The sequence below is a fragment of the Chiroxiphia lanceolata genome, chromosome 5 (assembly GCF_009829145.1).
Source record: "Chiroxiphia lanceolata isolate bChiLan1 chromosome 5, bChiLan1.pri, whole genome shotgun sequence".
NCBI classification, from domain to species: Eukaryota; Metazoa; Chordata; class Aves; order Passeriformes; family Pipridae; genus Chiroxiphia; species Chiroxiphia lanceolata.
In genome coordinates, this window is record NC_045641.1 from 41,564,642 (window position 1) to 41,587,564 (window position 22,923).

Consider the following 22,923-nt stretch of genomic DNA (forward strand, 5'->3'; position numbering starts at 1 on the left):
CGACCACTGAGTAAATGATACATGTGAAAAGTAATTTAAAACAGTTAACAGGTATAAACCAGATTCTACTTAGCAGTTGTTACTCAGGAAGTGATTTCAGCTTGCACAGGAATTATGTGAGAAATTTCAAAGGGATTATCCTTCTCCCCTTCTCCTCCCAAGACCAATAGCTGTCAAAATGTATTGACCAGGATTAATTGACTATCATGTATTAAGTGACTAATGTTTAAAATCTGGGTGGATAGGAACATAAAATTAGAGCACAGTTTGATTACTGAATAACAAAGCATGTAAAGGCTCATGTAATGAACACGGTAAAATCTCCAGGCACAAGTGCTCAGTTGATTGATATTCTTTGAATTAGAAACTGTTTTCAAAAGCAGAAGAAAAAGGATAAAAAATCAGATGGCCAACCCTACTCAGTGTTATTCCATTGTCTAATTTTTCGATTTTGTATCGCAGAAATGCACCTGTGTTATATAATCACATAACAAACACAAATATGCTGAAGATCTGTCCTAACTCTCCTATGAAAGGACCTATCCCCTCATAGGAAAAAAGGAAATAATTTTAGCAGAAGATATGTAGCCTGCCTGAAAGTCATGCTTGGTTGTTCTTACAGATTTACCATCTTTCTCATGACATGTATGTGATAAACTGATACTCATTGGACCGGTAGACAAAATGAATAGTTGGAGGGAAATTAAGAAGGTGGAGACAAAAGGAGAAGAGAGGAGTTTGAGAGACGAGATAAAAAGGACCTGTTGAGACAAAAACATGTTGGGATTTCTTTGGCAACAAATTGCATTTTCATTTGAAGATATTAAACTAAAACTCAGGAGAAGAAATAAAAAGTAAACTACTAGGACCATGTAGATGCTGTCTGTATTAGTAAGGAGAAGAAAAACAGTTGAGCTGATAGTGCTTCAGGTACCCAGAAAATCATCTTATTCTCCTGGAACAGGAGACCTAAGTTTAAATCCCCTCTCAGAATGATGTGAGTAAATGTTGAAATTGGAACTCTTTTCTGAATCAATTCCCTCAACCATGGAAACCTAGTTTTCAGAAATCATTGTATGATCTGACTTTTTTTCCTTTTTTTACTGGAATGATATAGTGGTTTTGGGGAGGCAAAATGTGAGAAATTGCATTATTGCATTATTTACAGCTTCTGAATTTAAAGTATGTCTGATTACAAAAAATGAGTCAGATTTTCCTCTGGTGAAGACATATGTCTCTGTTTTTGTCTGAGTGTTCAGCTTTCTGTATTTCTTTCTAATATGTACTAATATCATTTCAGAACTAAAAAAGAAAATGAGGTAGGCAAAGAGGATTTGTGCTAATGGACATTCTGAACTATAAGAAAACTTTTAGATTTACATATTTTGTGCATTTTTTAGGGTAATTTCCTTAAACAGAAAAGTAGTTGCAGTATTTTGATTTTAGCTATGTTTCTTTAGGTATGAGTTTCTCTTAACCCAAGGAAAATGAGAAGTAACTGTTGTTTTTTTCTGTCCTAATAGACAAGCCAGTCTTAATGAAGAAGCCGAGAAGTATTATGAAATGGCAGCAGGATTAAGACCTAATGTAAGTACCTTCCTAATGATATCCATTACTTAAGTTGATGAATGTGCTATGGTACTGAACCCTTTTTGTTGAGCAGAACTTCTTGCTGGAGCATTTGATCTCTTGTCATGTATTATATATGTTCTTTTAATGGTTAATTATTGGGTCATCAGATGAAGCTGTTCATTTGTCAAACCAATCACTATACTTTCCAAGTTGCCTCAGTGAAGTGGTCTAGCAATAAGTGGCTAAGACTTGTAGATTTCGATTTATTTATCTACATTTAAATGTGTTAAGTTTGGAAAGCTTTTCCAGTTCCATCTATTTCCACTAGTAAAAGAGAATGAAGGGCTACTCTGTGATCCACTGTTTAAGGCATTTTAAATAATACATTTATGCCTTTTCCTCTGTCATGAACTTAAAGATAATTTTGCCTCAGAGGTATTTATCTCCAAGGTAGTTGTATATTGGCAAAGAAATACTTGTTTTTTGAAGCAGAAGTATGTAGGAATAAGTGACAGATGCTTTTTAAAAAGGGAAGCTAATTTCCAGTTTTATTGCATCTTGAACTAAAGAAATAAAAAATTTTTTACTTACCATTTTTTACTCAGTGTTATATTTCTTTTTAATTACCTGCACATTTTGGGGGGACAAAAGTCATGAATATAAATGAGGCAGAATTTATTTTAAATACAGAACACTTTGCCTATGCAATAAATCAAATCTAGGAAAATTCCTGTCACAGAAGTCTATAGTACCAAATTTGAGGATACATGTTAGCAAATTCAGTCAAAAGAAAAAAAAAGGGAAAAACTACAGACTTAAAACAAAAGAGTTTTCAGACCTAAGAATCAAAAGCTACCCCAGCTAAGACTCAAAACAAGCTAGCAAAATATAATCAAAAAAACCCCCAAATAACTTATTCATACAAAATGACAGACTTTTACACTGTCTCTTAAAAGCTGTCAAAAAACTTTGTATTATATTAATTCATTCCTTGTGAAATAACAATATAGACTTTGTGATTCTTTATGCTTTCAGATGCAGGACTTTTTGCATTGTTTTTTGGGTTTTTTTGAGAGGATACCTTAATGTTGAAAGGATTCCCTCAGTTGTGTGCAAACTGGTACAAGTCGTCTTCTGTGGTTCACTGTACACTCAAAATGTTTCTCAGAAACTCCAAAATAAGTTTGTTGTGTAAACCATATATGAATATGATTATATGTGTGAGGTTTCTCAGAGAGCCTTGGAAGTAACTGACAGCTAGGTTAGGTGTTTATAATTATTGATTACAAGTTTTACATGCTAAGACCAAAGTATTCTTTTTGAAGAAAACAGTTCATTGTAGCAACTTTCTTCTAACTTTATTAGGATAAGCAAAGATCTAATAAGTACTGGTATTCAGCTTTCTTTAAGAGATAATTTCACTTTTATATTCAAGATCATAGTTTAACTTTCTAGCTAAGCATAGTATGCATGTGGTTTAAAGCCTTTAGAAAATATTTTACTGATGAAGAGTGGGAAGATTGTCAGTTTTCACTGCCAGCATAAACTTTCTGATGATTTTACAATCATCAGAAAATCTCAAAAATGTAAACAAAACCAGAAGCAGTTATACATCTCTCTCTTATTAACTCTCAAATTCACCATAATAGTTTCAGATCAGGAGAAAAAGAAGCCACTTGAGGAGTATTACTTGGTAGTAAGCAGTATAATGTATACATGGTAAGAAAGAAGCTCCCAATCTTTCCAAAATAATATAGAATGCAAATTACTGATGTAGCCTCTACTTCATGGCTGCATCTGTACTGATAAATTAAATGTGCCCAGGGCTGTTTTCTAGTGTTGATTGAACCAGCTGCTTAGATTGTGTCCGGGTACTGTCTGAGAGACTGCAGTGTCCCAGTCCAGAGCTGTGTGGGAGCTATCCTCACAGCTTGAAAAAGCCCACAGTTTAATTTGTCCTTTTGGATATAGCCTGTGTATCCTATCACTGTCTCATAATTATGAAGGATCAGCAAACTTATGTGAGTCAAGATGCTAAAGAAATAGCCTTAAGCAAAATGTAGTGCTGAAGGATTTAATTTTATTTTTTGTATCCATCACTGATGATCTAGGAACATTTCGTTATAGAAAACTCAAAATAGTAGATGTATTCATGTGATGTAATATGCAGATGCATACCATTCCATGTATGTATACACATATCTATATGTATATTTTTGTGCCCTGTTTAATGTTAGCTGATAGGAGTCAGGTTCCCAAATTCCCTCTTGGTGAGAATACTGTGGCAGCATTGAAATCTCATTCTGTGCAATGGATCAGCCTTGTTACTGGTATAATTAAATGCTCAAAGTGGCTGTTTGACAAGAATCTTCCCTCTTCTAGTGATTGAGACAGTATCTTTTGATATTAATGAATTATGGATCAGCATCCCAAGTAAACTGGATCTCAGCTTTTTTTTTCAATATGACTTTTTTTCCCTTTGGTTCCCCAGTCACTTCTTCAAGTCCCAGGTAGAAGATTCATTTCTTTGTTATCAACTTCCTTTCACTGTGCCAAGACAACTAAATTACTGGTTATTCTTTAGAATTAGACCTGTACCTGGCTCCTGAGAGATTTCCGGCTAGTGCAGTTTGAAAGAAAACTCAGATTTCCATTCTCTTGCATCCATTTCTTTACAAATATAACATATTGTATAATTTCTCTAATATCACTGCTATAAAATACAGTCCTTAGCAGCTATAAGACATTAGCAATACTATAAAATGAATCTTTTACTGATTGTTAGTGAATTTTTATGCTCATTGAGCTTTCATGACTGAGTTTTGTTCTCAGCGTTCTCTCTGTTTTTCTTTTGCATCTCTTTCTCTGGTTTCTCAATCACTCCTGTTGCTTTTGGAATGAAGCAACACTGCATGCACAGTACTTACTCTCCTGCTCCCTACTGTATAAGTCCTTCAGATCCAGAAGCTGCTCTGCTGAGCTTTTCTACACCCTTTTTCAGTTTAAATGGCCATCTGAGTTCTGACTTTCAGAGATACTTACTTGGCTATTTCAGTGTTTTTTCCAGACATCAGTCTCCACTTCTACATTTGTCTCTTAGACAAGCCCTTTTATTTTAATATCACAGAACTGGGGAACAACAGTGAGCAACCAATATATCTGTGTGTCTCAGTCACTTTCTCATTCCATTTAATCTGTTTTTATAAAGGTTGTGACTAGGGAGGCTAAAAACATCACCAGAAACACAGTATTCAGTTACAGAAAATATAACTTCTCTGAAACATGCAAGCTATTGTTTTTAAGAAAGCAAATATAAAAAGATTTTATTTTTGGAATATTGGAGGTGATTCATTCATCATTGAACTAATTCTGAGAGGTCTGAAAATACAACTTATTTTTTCCATGACAAGCGTTATTACAGTGACTCAAGTATTTGCAAGAAAAAATACACTGAGTAAAGGAACAACTGAACACAGCGGAGGTGTGTTAAAATGTGTATCCACATCTTGAATGCCATCTTTGCTTTTGGATACACATTCTTTCTGCATAGTGCAAAGGAATTAAAACACTTTGGTACAATAGCAGCACCAGCTGAAGAGGAGCTTGGATGCAAATTAAATTATAATGTTCATGATTGGTCTTATTTGCAGTAGGTGTGTATTTATCCTCTGTGAAAGTAGTTTCCAGGCAAATTTCAGTAAGAACATTATTTTCTGTAAAACACACTGCTGCTGTGGAGACAAGAATGATTTGTCTTAAACTTTACTGAAGAAGCAAGCATTCTCAAGGTTATGTCTATTAATTTCCAAAAAGGCTTCACAGAGTTGACTTCCCCTGGACAGCCAAGGAGAGAGAGAGAGAGAGGAATCCAGGAAGCAGTTCAGAAAATGAATCTACTTTTATTTGCTATGAATAATTTCTTATGGGATTCTCTTTTCTTCCTTCAACTCTGTAGGTGACCTACAGAGATTAGCCTCCCTAGCCCCTTGATCTTTATGAACGCTTTCCAAAAAATGTGTTGTTGCAGTGTCTTGTACTGTGATCAAAACAAAATCATTTTAGAGCCTTCTCAGTGAGAAACACAGATGTGTTTGTTCTAGCAATGTTGGCTTGAGTGTATGTTAATCACACTAGTCTAATTTTAACAAATTCAGTTGCATGAAGAAATGAAAGTTTCTTAGATATATATACAATAATTATTCTGAGTGAGAGTATTGCTGAAGAAAATCTGTATTCAGAGATGATTTCTAGGTGCCCTACATATTGTAATGTTCACAAACCAGGAAATTGTTTTAACAAGTTGTTAGGCACTCTAAAATGTGAGCTTTAAGCTTGCTTTGTTGTGGAAAAATCAGTCATCCAGAAACTCTCTTTAAATTGGCATTCTTTTCAAGAATGTGAGATGTTGACTTAAGCTTCAGCTTTTATTCAACTTTTAAGACATCATTTGTGTAATAGAGCTGCATTTCTAGCTTTTTAAGTCTGAACCTGAAGCAACCAGTCTTAAAAAAGCTGCTCTAGAACCCCCACATATGGCCAATGGCTTTTGAGAAGAAAGAGCACTTTGAAGTGTGACCTCAAGAGTATTAAATGAAAGGGAGCTCACCAAAGCCTTAAGACTTTGAGCCACCACCTTGAGATGATTGGCTTAGAAGCATTCCTCAAGGAGGTGCCGTGACCTGCAAGTCACTACCATCCCAACCACATATTAGTGCTGTTTGCAATCTGGAGCTCATGACAGCTTTAAGCCCCATGTCATCGGCACATTGTCAGAAACAGCTGTTTCCACTCTACCACTTCAAAAGGGCTTGATTAAATGTCTTACTGTAACAACACACATAAAGACACACAGAATGAGGGCAAAAGGAGAAATGTACCTATAAGCAAAATAAACACAATTTCCACTAGATGGTTTAATCATGATGTGGGGGACTAAACCATTTCTTGACTTGAAGGGTTTATGTAATCAGTTACCACAATATCATATTAAAAAGCAGTTTCTACAAGAGCTTTTATTTTTTCCCCTAATGCTGGAGTACAGATTTTGTGTCAAGGGCTCCAGGCTTGCAATAAGCTCTACCTCAAGCTGTCTAACTGGTGAAAGAAGAATGCTAGTGATTTCCACATAATTGACTGTAATTCTATAGCCACCTTAGAGATAACATGCTTTCAGTGACTTCTTATGGAAAGTGTTCATAATATATGAGGTTTATTCATGGCAGGACTTCTAAAAATGAATATACTTCCAATAGTTCATAGATGTTTAAAAAATAAAGTAAATGTTGCATTTTGTCTTGAAACATCTAGATCTGCTTTACTGTATGTTTTTTCCTTAGATGTTTCCGTGCCAAATTTTCCTATTTGATTTTCTTGTGAACATTCAGTAATTGTCTCATGTAGATTTACCATGCTTGGAATAATTGTGAGGGAAACAACTTTAATGTATTTTGCCAGCTTTAATGTATTTTGCCAGCTTTATTCCTCTTATTCCCAGGGAGAATTTTCATAAATTTTTTAAGGGCTTCAGCTATGTTAATTCTGCTGCTGTTGGCAGTAGTGAATGGGTTAACAGTGATTCCTACATTGTCTGCAGCTGATCCTTGATTGACAAAAAACTGGCACTGTTCAACACTACACCGGATCCAATGTCATCCTCACACTGCTCCAGAGATAAAGTAATGAATGTATTACTCCTGCAGCCCTTCTGAGCAGCTCTACCTGGTCCCTGTAATGCAAGTGCAACTAAAGTACCTTGCCATCATACTCCTGGTTTTTGGAGCATAGTACAAAAAAAGCTGACATAGTTCTCTGTAGAAATAGTACTTATATAGTTTTTACGCCATATGTTATTGCTAATAAAGCATGACAATTTCCAGTTGAGAGTCCTTGTTTCAAAATGTTCTTCTGTCTGTGTACTTGTTTATTCAAAATAATGAACACATGGCAGTATTTTATGTTTATCTACTGGTGCCATGGAATGACCACAGAGCTGTATTTTTAGGTAGTTAGCATCCACCAAATTCACCTTCAGTTGTCTGCCTTTACATAAAACAGGAAAGTGGGCCTTGTGGGGCAGAAGAAGCTTCTGCTGACTGCCTGCCTGCCTCCCCTCCGAGATGCTTCCAGCTTCTCCTGCCCTGTGTCTGGGCTGCACAGCTTCCTTCTATCAGCACCCGTGGCTGCTAAGCCTCGCATTGTTTAAAGGCTTCCTCTCAAGTGTGCCAAGCTTTCCGCCTCAATAATATGAATGGCTGTGGATTCCTTCCAGCCCAGCAGTACACTTGGCCCCCTGAAAAGGCCTCCTTTCTTTTCTCTTGGTGAAGGTGTGAGGAATAAGAAGATTTCCCAGTATCCAGTTCTTCCTCTCTTCCTGCTAAAGACTGAATGAATAGGACATGCAGGGACTAAAAAAGGATACTGTGGCTTCCTAATGAGAAGTAGGCATGACTGATGTGAAATGTATTTGCAGATGGCATGCTTTTAGTAGTTTGACTTTAGGCAAATACAGGGGTGGGAGGCTTAGGCATGGGTTGACTCCACTGAGGAGATAATGCAACACCCTTATTGAAAAGAGGACATCACTCTCTGATTTCAAAAGAATAAGAGACCACTTTCTTGGTTACTCTAATTTGGTTAGACTGTACCTGTCGAAACGCCATAAAAAACTGACTCAGAGATTTGATATCAGAATAGCTGTGATATTTTTCAGCCTGTGTAGCAGAAGGGTGACGTTGCCTAAAGGATGTACAAAATGGAGAAATTAGAGAAAATTAATATTAACTGAATGTGACTTTCCCTTCATTTCAGATAGAAAGAATCTTCAATGTATACACAGAAATAGCAAGACTTCTCTATGTAAAGAGTTTATCCATGCACAAACTCTTTCTGCCCCTTCTGAGCTGGGAAGCTTTTTTAAATCTAATTTGGACCCAAGCTCAATTTTGTTTTGTTGTTGTTTTGCTTCACCCCTTTCAGATCCTTTTTCTCTGGGGCTAAGTCCAGGTCATACACATTATTTCTGTCCAGCTATTTGGGAAAAACAGTATTTGTTCTTTTGAACAAAAAATTATCTTTCTATATTTGCAATTGTATTTGTTCATGACCCTCCTAAATATTTTAAAGACACATTTGAGGGTTTTGTTGTGCACAGTCATCAGCTTCAAGACAGGCTTGTGTACAGGCTGTTGTTCTGAATCTTAAAGTATTCCTACTGCAGCAGAGATTAGTGCCTTCCACCTTAAAAAAAAGCCAGCAGACAAAACAAATAAAAACTCCTATACACTGTTTTTCATCCCTGTGGTCTCCGTCAGGGGACAAAGAAAGAACACAGGCTATTGGAATGGGGATATTTACCTGTAATACCAAAGCACAGTATCATGATGAGTTGTATAATTTGAAAATCAATTTACTCAGCTGTGGAAAACACTTTATGAGATACGTGCAAATATTTATAGCCTTATCCCAGAAAACTCTACATGTGTTTTGTCCTGCATTGTAGCAGCTCTGTAAAAGCAAAGATTGAATGTGATTTTGGGCAATTATGGAATACTTAAATCTAGTTCTCAGTACTGTGATCCATCTTTGTGTACGATGCGGAGGAGAAAGCTGGAACTCGTGTCATTACAGTTCTCACCTTCAGTTATGTGAGAATTAGGTTATGGGTTCATTTGTAGTTGCCTGATTGTACAAGCAGTTAAACATGCAAATATTTGAGATCGATTGGCTCGCTCAGTGAAGTTTGTGAGTTTTGGGAATTGATTTAAAATGCCTTTACGTTACTGTTTATTTCCTATCTAGAATAATTTGTTGTACATTGATATTCTATTCAATACAGAACTATTTTGTCTGTGCAAGTTCTGAATGACTGAAATGAAAATACATTTGAGTTTCTTCTGCTTACATAGATATTGCGTTGCAGTAGCACCACTGACTTGTTTAGAGTTGCTTCTGTTTCTCCTGCATGTGAGAGGTAAATTGGATTTTCTAGGTTCTGATTTCAAGTGAAATCATGCAAGCAGCTGTGAGCTCTTCTTAGCTTAAAGTTTTCCAAACAGTAAGCTGCATCCCCAGAAACACTTAGCAAAGTAAGCCAGAAACTTACTGTCATGGTCATTTGGAGTCCTTTTCATTTCATTTTTAGCTATGAAAATATTTACAAATTTCCCATAAATATTAGTCCTCCTGCAGTCTAATTATTGACATAATGTATTTTCCAAGTTATTCAGCTTTAAGAACTGTGAAATGTATAGACATGCTTTTACTTAACGGAGGAACAAATGTTGGAAATCGGCAACTTCATACTAATTCTTTTTTTTAAATTTAATTAACCTTTAGAACTTCATTAAATAATCAATTACTCCTACCTAGAATTGTTGAAACAGTAATTCTGTGCTACACATGTATTTTGAGAGAAAGAAACTCTGATAACTCATGTGCTATTCACGTAGCACATAGGTCATATCAGGTTTTCAGTATGTCTGATGACAATCCCTTGTGCTGCTTGGACCTGCTAATAAAGTCTTCACAAAAAAAAATACCCCGGGGTATTCTGGTTTATGCACTCATTTTCCATGGTAGGCTCTGTTGCCCACAGTGTTAAAAATGTTTATGTGACTAAAGCTCCAAAAAGAAAAAGATCATATTTTCACAAAAATCTTACATGTTTATTATGAGTTTAGTGATGGTTCCTAAGAAGTTAATCGTGCAAGTATTAATGTATAGATTCACACCTACCTGTGTTCTTCCAATATCAATACCACTAAATGATTGTAATTCTCCCTGGGCACCTCATAAATTCTCCAAAGAGAAAGCGTTCTCATACCAAATAATAGTTGAGCTACTTCATTGTCAAGACCTGGATTCAGAAATTTTGTGGAACTGCACCTCTGTTAGCTTGAACAGAAATCCTCACTTTTTTTTTATTTCATATGTATTTGTGTTACGCAAATCTGAAGTCTTTATCCAGTATATAGGTATGATCAGTCCACCATCAAAATTTTTTGAATTAGAAAGGATGTGAGGTCAGCTAGGCCTGTCTCTTGGATTCATTTCATCTATCATTTTAATGTCTTTCATCCACAGCTGAGCAGACAGATTTTTTTTCCTGTGCTTACTTTTCCAGTATGAAAAATACTGCACAACAGTTGTATTTGTACTTAACTGTGATGTTCATTTACTGAATAATTAAAAAAATAGTTTTGTGAAACTAATTAATAGGAAGTCACAGCCTGGAATTGTACTACTGAGTTAAATAAAACAAATCATTTTGCTTTGAGATGATGGGATGCAGTAGTTTCTAAAGATGCAGTCTCTTTGCTGAAATTGTGGAAGTGATGTACCATCAATAGATTTATGCATTTGATTGTGATTCACAGCCTGATAGTAATATGACAGGGGGTACTATACCGCTTGCATTAGTTCCTGGAGAGAGCAAGATTGCCTTTGCCTTGTAAATGTAGCCCTTGGTGTCAATCGAAAGTAAAGTGCCACGAAATAGAGAACTCACAGCAGTAGATTAGAATTTCAGAAATTAAACCATCTGTTTGAACACAATTAAGAGAGAATCTAGCAAGGTTTTTCCTAATAGAGTATTCTAGTACTGATTCTGGAAACAATGCAATGGATTTATCATGCAATTAGAACTGATAAGAAAGTGGGTTTTATGTTCATTAAATAAACCCAGCAACTGTACATCTTCATTAGGATGTTTTGCAATAAATAACTTCCTGATTTTCTTCCTGGTCTATAGTTCTGATGTATTTCTCCTTCTAGAAATGATTTTTAGTTGTGCGTTGACATAGCCTACTTTTTTCCCCCACAAGTTCTGGAGACCTTGTGTTTCATTTACCCAAGATGGTTTTGATGCCAACTGTTATTCTTGCCCACCCTCCCACACCTCTGGGTTGAATGTGATTTTTTTGTGGCTGTATAGAAGAGAAATACCCAGCAGTAAGGCTTGTTTTGGTCTGAGATCTGCATGAGATGGACTGTACTTTTGCAGACTGCTAGGAAGGGGATGGGTGTCTGGATGAAGTAATTTTCTTGGAATTTGTCTTTAAAAGTAACTTCAGTACCAGTTTGAACATATTTTTCCCTCAGAAGATTACAGTCTAGAGATCAGATGTCTGCTACTGAGAAGATTTACTGGGGAGGGGATGGATAGCTATTTATTTCCCCCAAACAGTCCCTTCTTGAGGCATTCTGAACTACTGTGTATTGGTTAGCTCTTCATATTGCATTCTCATGGTTCTATTTCCCACAGTTAGTTTTACTGGAGCGCAAATGTACATTCCAGTGTACCTACCCTTTTGAAATGTCTTCCATATAATGAACAGCTCTATTACTAAGCTGAGGCAGTTGTACTAATTCTTCAGGTGTTTCAATAAAGATTGACTTCCTTAACAGTAAGTAACTTTAATCTGACATTATGGTTTGTAGCAGTGCCAGTTGCCTTAGCATCTGGCTGCCTCAAACTCACTGCAAACAATTACAGCATGAAAGATAATAGAAACCTTTTCCAATATAACAACAAGAGTAAAACCTAAAATCCACAATAAAACCCCCAAATTAAATTCCATAGGAAGATTTGCTGTATGTATCCTAGATTCTTCAGGGTGAATGATTAATATATTTGTGGTGGAGTATTTGGTGGAGCTTTATTGTAACTCGGTAGTTCTACTTAATCTCTTCACATTCTAACTGCATTTAAATACACTTAACATTATCAACCTTATTTTCTATCATTTTTGAAAGATCAATACATGATCCTTGATTAACTCTGCCAAATGAAAAAGGGCAAAGAGGAAGAAAAAAAAGATCAACATGCAAATATTTTAAGGTTTTCTGTGTAGAAATTTCAGAACAGAAAATATTTGCGAGCAAGACTTTTTTAAGCGTTTTTCAGTTGTCTCTACTCTGTAATGAAAATATAGTTCTTAAAATGATGTGAGTTCTTAAAACGATCTCAAGAGTTTTGTTATTTATTTACAAAGTTATGTACTTACTTTTTATTTGCAAAATTGTCTTGGTAGCATTTCCACATGCTGAAGTTGCATTTTTGACCTATTTGAAAATACCTTCAGACACTATTGATAAAACGTGTTATTATGAGAATTATATCACTTCATGTGATAGACATCAATTGTCCTCTCCTGCCAGTGAAATTATTACCAATAGAGGAATAATGATTGATTCTCTTGTCTAGGGAAAGTTAGCCAAGAGAAAGTGTTTCAATGAAGGGATGGAATAAAGGCTAAAATTCATCCTAAAACAATCTGCAATGACTCAAAATCTCCTAGTGTTTTCTTTTCTGTAGTGATCTAATACCACACTTTGTGTGGGGGCTGTCGTAACAGTGACTGTGCATGATAGAAGCCTTAAAAAAATTAGCAAGATTATCATTCTTTGTCCTAAGAGCAAGTATGCCAAGTTGCATAATGGTTTACACAATGTGCCTGAAAGCAATGCCTTACAACTACAAATACCTAAATAATTCATGAAAGCTTATAGTAATACTGATATTAATCTAATTCTCAAGCATTTAATTCAGGTGACTACACTTGTCAGCCAAAGGTGTAAAACTTTGTTGGATATTTAATATTCATCTGAACATTTGAGTCAAAATACTGGAATCCTTGTGATTTTGAGATTCCCCTAATAGAACACCACTAAATTTTCAAGGCTAGAAATCAGCACTACTTCTTTCTGAAATTTCAGTTGTTGGCTGTTCTACTGCAAAATAGAAACTCTAATGCAATATGCTTGTTACCAGCATATTGGAAAAACTGTACAACCTTTTCTGTGTGCTGATGTATTTAATCAGTATCTGGGCAAAAATAGATGGATGATGCATTCATTCTCAGCAGACATTTTTATTTACCAATGACATTTTATTTGATTGGAAAAAAATTAACATTTTTTAGTGTTAGTAGTGTGAGTGTAATTGTGGTATAAACTCATGATCTGTAAATTAGAGTTTTCTCTGAAGATTAGCCAGTTTTGATTGTGTTAATATGGACATCTAATCAGCACTGCATGTGTGCTTCTGGGTAATGTAGATTATACTAATTTTTCTTTTAACACTTTACATTTCTTTTAAGTAAAACTGGGGTTTGTCTTTAGGCAGTAGCATAAAGCCCTTTGTTTTTCTGGTTTCCAAGGTTTAAAAAGAAAATGCATGCAAAAATACATTTACTCACAGATTGATTTTCATTTTTAAAAATTCTTACTTCTTTTTTAATAGGACAAAGTTCTGTTACTGAAAGATTTTGAGCAATTTCTATTTGTCAGTATGACAGTACAGATGACATTTCTATTCAAGTTTCTCACTTGAAGTACAGACCTCCTAGTTAGCATGAAGCGTACTTGTGTTAGATAAGGTAAATAAGTTGTTAAGTGTTTTATAACATAATTGTAGCTATATATTAAAATCATCACATTTCAGACATTAGAGGACAGTTGGATTTCTATAAACAAAAATTAGGTCATTCGATGATTTTTTTTTTTTATGAAATCCTAAAGTGCTAGGAAAACTGGATAACATTATCCTGTCCTATACCGTTGACAACATTTGAGCTGGAAAGCAAAGAAGTTTAATTAGAAACACTTTGAGGTCTGGAAACCGTTGATTTTTTTTTTTTCAATGTAACTGTAATACAAAATACTTAAAACGTATGTTCCTCTTTAGTTTTTTTTATGGTAATACAAGTGTGTTATCTAAAAATGTCCATCACAGTTTCCATATAAACTGAGAGTGATTACTAGGAGACTTTTTAAGCATAAATCAAAGCAATTGGGGCATGACCATTGGGGGGAAAAGTCTAGATACACAGAAATTACAAATGTTAGTACATTTTTGTGGGTTATTTTCAACTGTTATGAACTGAAACCTTTAACAGTTATAACATATGCTTTTGTTAACTTGCTGATATGTAAACCAGTATATTGTGAACTTACATAAAAACCAATGGTGGATAGCTTTTCAGCAGCAAAATGTAACATATATCCATATATGCTTGTTTGGTTTTGGATAACTATGTTTTTAAAATACTGAGCAGTTTTCTGAAGGTTAAGATGAATAAGATTTTGAGGAAAAAATCTCCATTGTCTGGAGAACATTGATAGTAAAATGTCCCCTATTGATGTGATAATTTGAGAACCAAAGTAGACTGCTTGATGCATCCTTCCTATGCCAAGTCTAGAACTCTTCCCTGACACACAGCTGAGTTTTTTTTAATTATGCCGATGTCTCAATCTACAAGCAAACTGAATAATTTCATGGTGTACGTGTGGATGAAAACTCCCACATCTGTCACCCATAAATAGGAAAAAAAGGTGAAAAACCTTTACTTCACAATTTAGTTTCTGATTTTAAATATACATATCATGTAGTTTGCAGTTTTAGATAGGATAGTCTCCACTGTTTGAAAACACACATGATTAGATGCATACAAAGAATTTCCATGTATATCCTCTTTTCACCAGGCAGGTTAAAATGTCACCTGCTTTAGATGTCCAGATGAGAGTATTCAAATGTAAAAGAATAAAAAATTTTTTAAAAAAGTATATGACCTAATGTTTCTGTGGTATCATCAGGTGGTGTGTTAAGACTCATTCTGGTTTTCCACCTTATTGACTTATTATCCTAACCTGAGACTATTATTTAAACAGTATTCAACAGAAACTGTTTTATTCCTATCTAATTTTTTTTTCTGATGTCTTTTTTTTTCCTGAAGGATGTTCATAATTTGTTGGTTTGGTGAGCAATAAATGAGGTCTCTTTCTGTTTAATGACATATTAACAAAGAATAGGTAAGGTTGTTCTCTGTCAGTGTTAACAACACAGCACTCTTAAAGAATCCAATGATCCACGCCCCTATAGAGCCTAAGCTTGTCGTTATTTATATTTATATAGCTATTTATGTTACTCATTCTTAAGGTAATTAGGTAGGAACGCAGGCTCCCTTTGCAGAAGAGATGTTTAGGTCCTTTTCTGACTAATGAAACAGTGAAAACTGTGCTCTTCACAACGTTTGTTCAAATTAGTACTTTCAGGGTAAATGCATTTCCTCTCTTCACTGTTTTTAAACTGAAAGCTTGTCAACACAAAAGCATACTTAGCAAAATTGTTCATAAGCAGACTTGCAATTTAATTAATGTACTTAATTGTTGTAGGGGAAAAGTTGCAGAGCATTTTTCCATTTTAAGAGTTTGCAAAGGTACTGATTTTTTTGTTTATTTGTTTTCTGGCAGAACCAAATGTTTTGCTGTCTGGGCTGATGACACAGGAAATCCCTCTCAACTCTGAATTTTAGGGTTTTTTATTCTGTCTGATCCATGCTGCTTTGCCTTATATCCTGTCATCTTGATCCAGAATGTTTTTTGCACCAAGTTATCTGTTCCTAGACAATATTCTCTTGTCGTCTTAGCCAGCTTACTGGAGATCAGTGTCTTAGTTGTGATCCATGTGCTGTTCGGAACAAAATACCAGACATAGCATATGCAAACTGCAGTTCTTAAGAAGCCTTATAGTGTAGAGAACCAGGTAGAAACATGAGTCTTTCTCCATAACTAGTGCTTGGTTTATCTGGCAACACAAATTGCTCATATAAAAAGGTCTGCTTCCATGTGTCACTGATGCATTTACAGTGTTGTCAATGTATTAATTGAAGAGTAAGATCCAGTTGGCAGCAATCATCTCGCTGCATGTCCCTCCCCTGCTGGAGTGTACTGCCTTCTCTGCCCACACCATGCTTTAAAGTAGTATGTTTACATCTTGGGGCAACTATTAGGTCATGTTTTTTCTCAGAAGTTGTGAAGTCTGTCAAAAGCAAGGGCCACCCCTGAAATTATTCTGTTTTTCACAGTTACTTTTACTGATAAAATGGAGCTGTAGACATTTGGATTGTTTCAGAAAATACTGTGCTGTGCTACAGCAATAATACCAGTAATAAATATTCAAGGGAAAATTCTTACTGTCACTGTAGGATGATAAAAAAGGCCTAACAGCTCATTATCCGATGGTCACTGATCGGGTGAAGCAGTCCACCACTCTTTTCTCTCATGCCTAGTGAGCCATTCTACGAGTAATACTCTGCTGTTTGACTACTTGGTCATTGTACCACCTACATGTCTTCAGTTATCAAAGAGAAATATCTGAATTGTTCACCCCTATGTAACTAGAAATGTTGTGATGAAATATGCACTTTTTGTGTCTGCCTTTAAATATGGACTCTACTCAATAGGAACCCTTAAAAATTAAGTGACCTTAATGGCACTGTTTTAAAACAAAGCACAACCTGTGTGTTTCTGATGGGTTGGCCACACATATTACAGTATTTATTAAATAAATAAATAAACAACTGGGGTTGTTTTGAAACATCTACAATATCACACATAGCAATAATTCATTAAGAGCAAGATGGATTTTGGCAACATCTTTTCAGTGACCTTTTGAAATGGATAAGTGACAAGCAGGTGATTCTACTGAAGTAAAAATTGCCATCATTTCCTTGTAAGTGGCCCAGCAGCAGCAGAATGCACTTTCATCTCAGAATCTGCTACCCTGACCTCTGTAGTATTGACCAGAGAAGGTCATCTGTAAGCAGAGCTTTGAGGAAAACAATTTCAGACTTCCTTGCTTGTGTTTGAACTGTTCATACCTGTCTGCCATATAGACAAGTTTGTGCTAGGTTAAGGGTTTGTGTATTTGTTTCTCTCTCCATAACTTCTTAGGCCATGTAGGAGTTAAATTGTATTCTTGTGTTAGGGACTGTTCTTCTGATATGGCATTTGCTATATGTGAAGACAGACATTACAAACAAGGAAGCAGTTAATCTTCTTGTCGTTAAGATTCATTCCATTTGTGGGTCCAATACTCTACGTGGTTACATTAGTGTAATCCCGAAATACTACCCAGAATTAATTTGAATTATTCGAAATTCCATAGTTCTCTGATTTTAGAGAGGACTTTTTGTTAAGATTTTTGCATGCCCCAATGCTCTCCTTTTATTTTGGTACTATAGGGAAAGTTTGAAAAATTGTCATCAACGTAAACCAAAAATACCTCAGGCAACTAAATGCATGCCTTACGTTATTTCGTTATTCATTAACTATTCTGTTATTCCTCACTTCTCCTCCCCACAACCACCTCTCCCCACTGCCCCCAAAAAACCACTAAGGAAACAAGCACACCACGATAAAAATGCTAATAAAGGGAATAATTCCAAATAGACCATAAAAGACAGCATTTATAATCTCGATAGAAATACCAGTCAGCTTTTTTTGATGTAAAGCATCTGTCTCCAAAAGGAAATGAAGGCAGGCCTGTTTCTCCTTTCAAGTTTCTGAAGTAGTAGGTGGTGTCATTTGTTATACAGTGCTTCAAGTCCCATGTTATTGCACTGGTAGCTGTCGACTGCCTTTGTTAACATACTGAAAAGTTTTATCAGCTGTCTTTAATAAAAGACAATCTATGTGAAGAAAAACTATAGCAAATGTCTCTTGCTCTCTTATCCTCTGACCAACCTTTATAGCTGTCAGAGAGCAATGGCAGTGATGTATAATGTTGCAGACATGCAAAATTCTTGTGACTATTACTATAAGCCATAGATATTGGGTTGACTGATACCCTAGAAAGTTAGGGAGCAGTCTTTCCAAAATGCTGTGCACTTCCTCATTTGAAACGTAAAGGAGCCGAAATGAACTTTCAGGACTACCTGAAATGAGTTCTCAGTTCACATTTTCCATGGATACATTAGTTTAAAGCATTAATGGCATAGAATTTGTTAGGCCTCCAGGAAATTACGGATGATGTGTAGAAACTGGAAAATTTCAGTTAAAAGTCATGCAGTTTGTCCTTTTTATTTGTTTTTGTTGCTTGCTCTTGTGAAATGATATATCAAAGAGATGGTGGTAGAAGAGTTTCTTAGGTAGTTGTATGGTCTTATATATATGATGTTCTTTGGAGTACTGGATTAGTCCCATACACACACCATATTTTCAGGAGGATATGGAGGAGATGGAAAGGAATTCTGGGAGCCGTATGAGACATCTGTGTTACTTACCACAGAATAGGTTTTGTGGATGCTGTAGAATTTGCCCTGAGCACATTTAAACATGTGTGTTTATTTATGTGAGTTTTTCTAGGTTTAAGGTTTTTTAATCCTTATCCTCTGTAAACTTTGTCTCAGTGCAAACACACAGACATATTTCAAGTGAGAAGTCATCTCTGTGTCAATAACTGTGCTCTTGAAGAAAGCAGTTTGATTCATGAACTCTTACTAGATAAATAGCATGAACAGAGGGAATGGATGTTCCTACTCATGATGTGAGAAAATTCGCTCAATCAATCTGAAGTCTAAAAATAAATAAAATATGTGGATATTGGGACAGCCATCCATATACAGTGGAGCTGATTTCCAAGCCTTCTTCACTTTATAACATCAATTAGCACCCAGAACATTGGTAATTAAGGAGTGCATTATTCCATCATAAACTAGTATGCAAGACTGGCACTGCAAAGGTGAAACTGTGAAAATGTGGCTGCTGATATGTGTTGCCTGTAGCAAAGATTACATTTCAGGGGCATGGTTTTCCTTCTCTGTACAGAATATTATGGAAGAGAAAATCTTGGAGAGTATTTGACTGGCAAAACTAAATAAAACCCAGCTGGGTTTTTTTGTTTGTTTGTTGATTCTCAGTAGAAGGAAGTAACTGACTTAGGGGAGGTGGAAAAAATCTGTCTGGGTAAAGTAAGAAAAATTAAACCTAAAAATAACATCTTCAGATTCCACTGCATTTGCATTGTGATGTTTACAATAGAGAGAGCTGAACTGATTTTATTTTGCCTAATTTTTGAAACTCTGGAAGCCACTTGTTCTGAGAATTTGGTATGTCGCAAATTCTTCCTGAGATTTTGTGATTCATATATTGACAGGTGAAAAGAAGCAAGAAGAAAGCTGAAAAAATATGGAATATTTATAGGATATAAAGCTGTAGAATTATCTGAATAACATTTCCACCACAAAATTCAGGTTTTGTACACAAGAATTATGGGGGGTTTGTTGAAGTTTGATTCAAAAGGATAAGAATAATGAATTTAACTTGCTAATGGAGAGGTTTGGAACATAGGTAAGTCTTCCTCATCATAATGATTTCCTATTACCACATTAGTTCAGGAGACCATCTGTAGTGCATATTCCATTGACTGTGTACCTACTATATTTTCATAGAATCATGGAATGGTTTGGGTTGGAAAGGATGTTGAAGATCATCTAGTTCCAAATCCTCTACCATAAGCAGGAATGCCTTCCAGTACACTGGGTTGCTCAAAACACCATCCAACCTGGCCTGGAATGCTTCCAGAGACTGGGCATCTGCAACTTCTCCAGGCAACCTGTTCTGGGATCTAACCATTCTCCTGAAGTTATTGTCACTGAGGGGCTTCTAAAGCATACAAGCACCCCCTCCTCACAGTAATCTGAAGCTGATTTGCCATGTGGCTTCACATTTTGAGTATTGTATTTTGATCAGAGCACTGCTGAGTGGTGTCTGGAAACACTTGTCCTCTGAGGCAAAACAATGTGACTTCAAAAGTGTTTCTGAAGCTCATTGGAACTTACAGTGACCTGAGAGGGAGAACCATAGTGAACTTTCTGTATAATTTTTCCCACTTTTTCTTTGAAAGGCAAGGTACTGGTTTGGCAAATGCCTTTACTGTGCTCTCACTAGCATGTGAATACCTTTGGTACTTGGCAAAAGGTAGGTTAGACTGTTTGTAGCTTCATAAATGTGCTTTTCTGTCCTTTTAGTATTTGTTAACTCCAATGACCAGGCATATTTATATCATGAAGAACCTATTATTTCATAGTGGAATAATCTAGAGATGAAAAAATAAAAACAAGAAGCATTTTTTCTTAGCTGAAGATGGAAAAATTGTTAGTAACATAAGAAGCTTTTAAATGGATTTGTTATGAAATTTTAACATCTTTCTTATAAAAATAGCATGTGTTTCCACCATTGTTAATTTTATTCAGTAATTCATTAAGAAATAGTGAATTGCCACAACCTGAATCTAAATGAATATCCTAGAACCCCTGAATATTCTTAGAATCTGAGAACAGGTTGTGTTTTCTACTAGTTATAATTAAGACAAAGAGAAGAAAGGGATAAGTTTTAATGGGTTAATTATTTCCAACAATTATAAATTCTTTATTGACAATGAGTTTGAATAAAATTAAAATCCTATCTTTAATCCAGTCTTGGATTACTTTAATTTTCAACATTACCATATGTAAAGCTTATTGAGTTCTGTGTTTTCTCATTAAAGTAGGAAGTATGTGTTTGTAGACACCAGAGCTTGACCTGTTCAAAGCACAAAGTGTACAGCAGCTGTTCAGAAACTTTTTCTTGTTATCTCTATTTGCTTAAATTACTAAATTGCTTCATGGAAAGTCTGAAAACATAAGAGAATAACTTCTTTAAGTGGAAAAAGATTGTCTAAAAATAAAAATTGAAAATACTCCTAATATTCTTCCTTCTTTTTTTTTTTATTGTACCAGTATCCAGCTGCCCTAATGAATCTTGGAGCCATTCTCCATCTGAATGGTAAATTGAAAGAGGCTGAAGCAAACTACCTCCTTGCTCTTCAACTTAAACCTGATGATGTCATCACCCAGTCCAACCTGCGCAAATTGTGGAATATCATGGAGAAACAAGGTTTGAAGACATCCAAAACATGATAATGAAAACTCTGAATTTTTCTTCCTTAAACTTATTAAATCCACAAACTAGAACTTCTACACAGTTGTTCGGTCAGAGAACTCACTGGACTTGACTGCAAGGATCAGAGGTCTTACTTACTGCTAAGGAGAAACTATTCTACCAGATAAATAGAGTAAGAGATACTTTGAGGTATTCGTGAAGGACTTGTTACCTCACAAAAATATTTGGAGCCATGGCACTTGAGAGGAGGTGTTTTGGCATATTTGATAAATCATTGCAAATCCCATATTGCTTACTTTTGGGTGGATACCTGAAATGTGTACTGTCATAGAAATACTAAGGGAAAATTTCACAGTATACACTAAGCCATATGGGAGTTAAAGTGGTAATAGTGGGTTAAAGTATTTTGCTGATACTGTAACTCATTAAAATGTATACTAAATCCAACATGTTTGCAGTTTGTCTTAATGCTGCTGTATCTCACTTTTGAACCATTTGCTTTCCAATTTCTCAGCTTATATAGCCAATTTTTTTCAAACCTGTCAACATGATTAGATGACAGCATTCAAAGTTGTTTACTGACACATGCCTGTTATTTCAGCATGTTAACTTATAATGCAGGTTTCTTGAGACATACAGTCAAATTGCTGTCAGGTAGACGGAATGACTAAGGAACTGCCCATATTCTACATCAGATATAGTATGTAGGTTGGCAAAAAAAAGTTCATAGGTGTGATTTAGCAATACAAGCAAGAGTGATGTTTGCCCTGATACCAAATCAATATGGTCAGACTGTCATCTTAGGAAAAAAAGTAATTGGTATTATAGAATAATGTGTCTGACTCTCTTTACTTTGCCGTTAGATAAGTCCAACTTTAAACTGGACTCTGGATACAATATGTTTGCAATAACTAGTACAAGTGAGATTTGAAAGTATTAGTGCTTGGATATCCTACAAATGAGACTTTATGAGCAACTCTGAGAAAAGGGAATGTTATCCATTGGTGAGGCTCATAGATAACTGAAGGGACTAGATTAGATTATGCTTAAAATAGTGTAGGACAAGAGAAATTTGTAATGGTGGTTGCCAGTTACTTTTCACAGTGGTGGTGTTTTAAAGAGTATTACCTATTCAGATTCTAACCAAATATTAGCATTCTGTTTGTATTCTTACATGTGCTAGCAGCAGAGCTGTCAAATATCTAAATACGCTTTTGGTGAGGTTCAATTTATTTCTGTTTCAGAATGATTTGTCCTCATTACTGTTTTAGTCTTCAGATTTTCAATGTAAAGGTAATTTATTTCAAATTGAGTGTATGAAGCTTTAGTCAGTTTTTTTTCCAGACCATTTATTAACTGCTTTCTTTCTTTGGAATAAGTATTATTGCTTGTAAGAAAATTTACTATTTCATTTAGTGGCCCTTTGATATCTGCTTCAGTATTCCTTTCATAATGATAGATAAAATGTTAAAGTGGTAGAGCACCTTGAACTGAAGCTTCTTCAGGATCTTCTATTGAAAACTCTTTATTACTGAGAAAGTGTTTGGGGTTTTTACTTTATGTATTCCTTTTTAACTGTTGAGCACCATTCCAACAAAAATGTAGAGAACTCTTTGCTGTATTTATTTA

The 22,923-nt window shown here is 35.4% G+C and overlaps 1 protein-coding gene across 3 annotated transcripts in view; it reads left to right on the forward strand.

The window, feature by feature from the left end:
- TMTC2 (transmembrane O-mannosyltransferase targeting cadherins 2) overlaps nucleotides 1-22,634 on the forward strand; it is a 249,533-nt gene extending 226,899 nt beyond the window's left edge. For all 3 annotated transcript variants that reach the window (XM_032688843.1, XM_032688846.1, XM_032688845.1), the window contains 2 exons: nucleotides 1,524-1,587; nucleotides 21,132-22,634. In XM_032688843.1, coding sequence (XP_032544734.1) covers nucleotides 1,524-1,587; nucleotides 21,132-21,311 — 244 coding nt within the window. In that variant the 3' untranslated portion in view covers nucleotides 21,312-22,634. The remainder of the gene's footprint in view (nucleotides 1-1,523; nucleotides 1,588-21,131) is intronic.
- The last annotated feature ends 289 nt before the right edge of the window (nucleotides 22,635-22,923 follow it).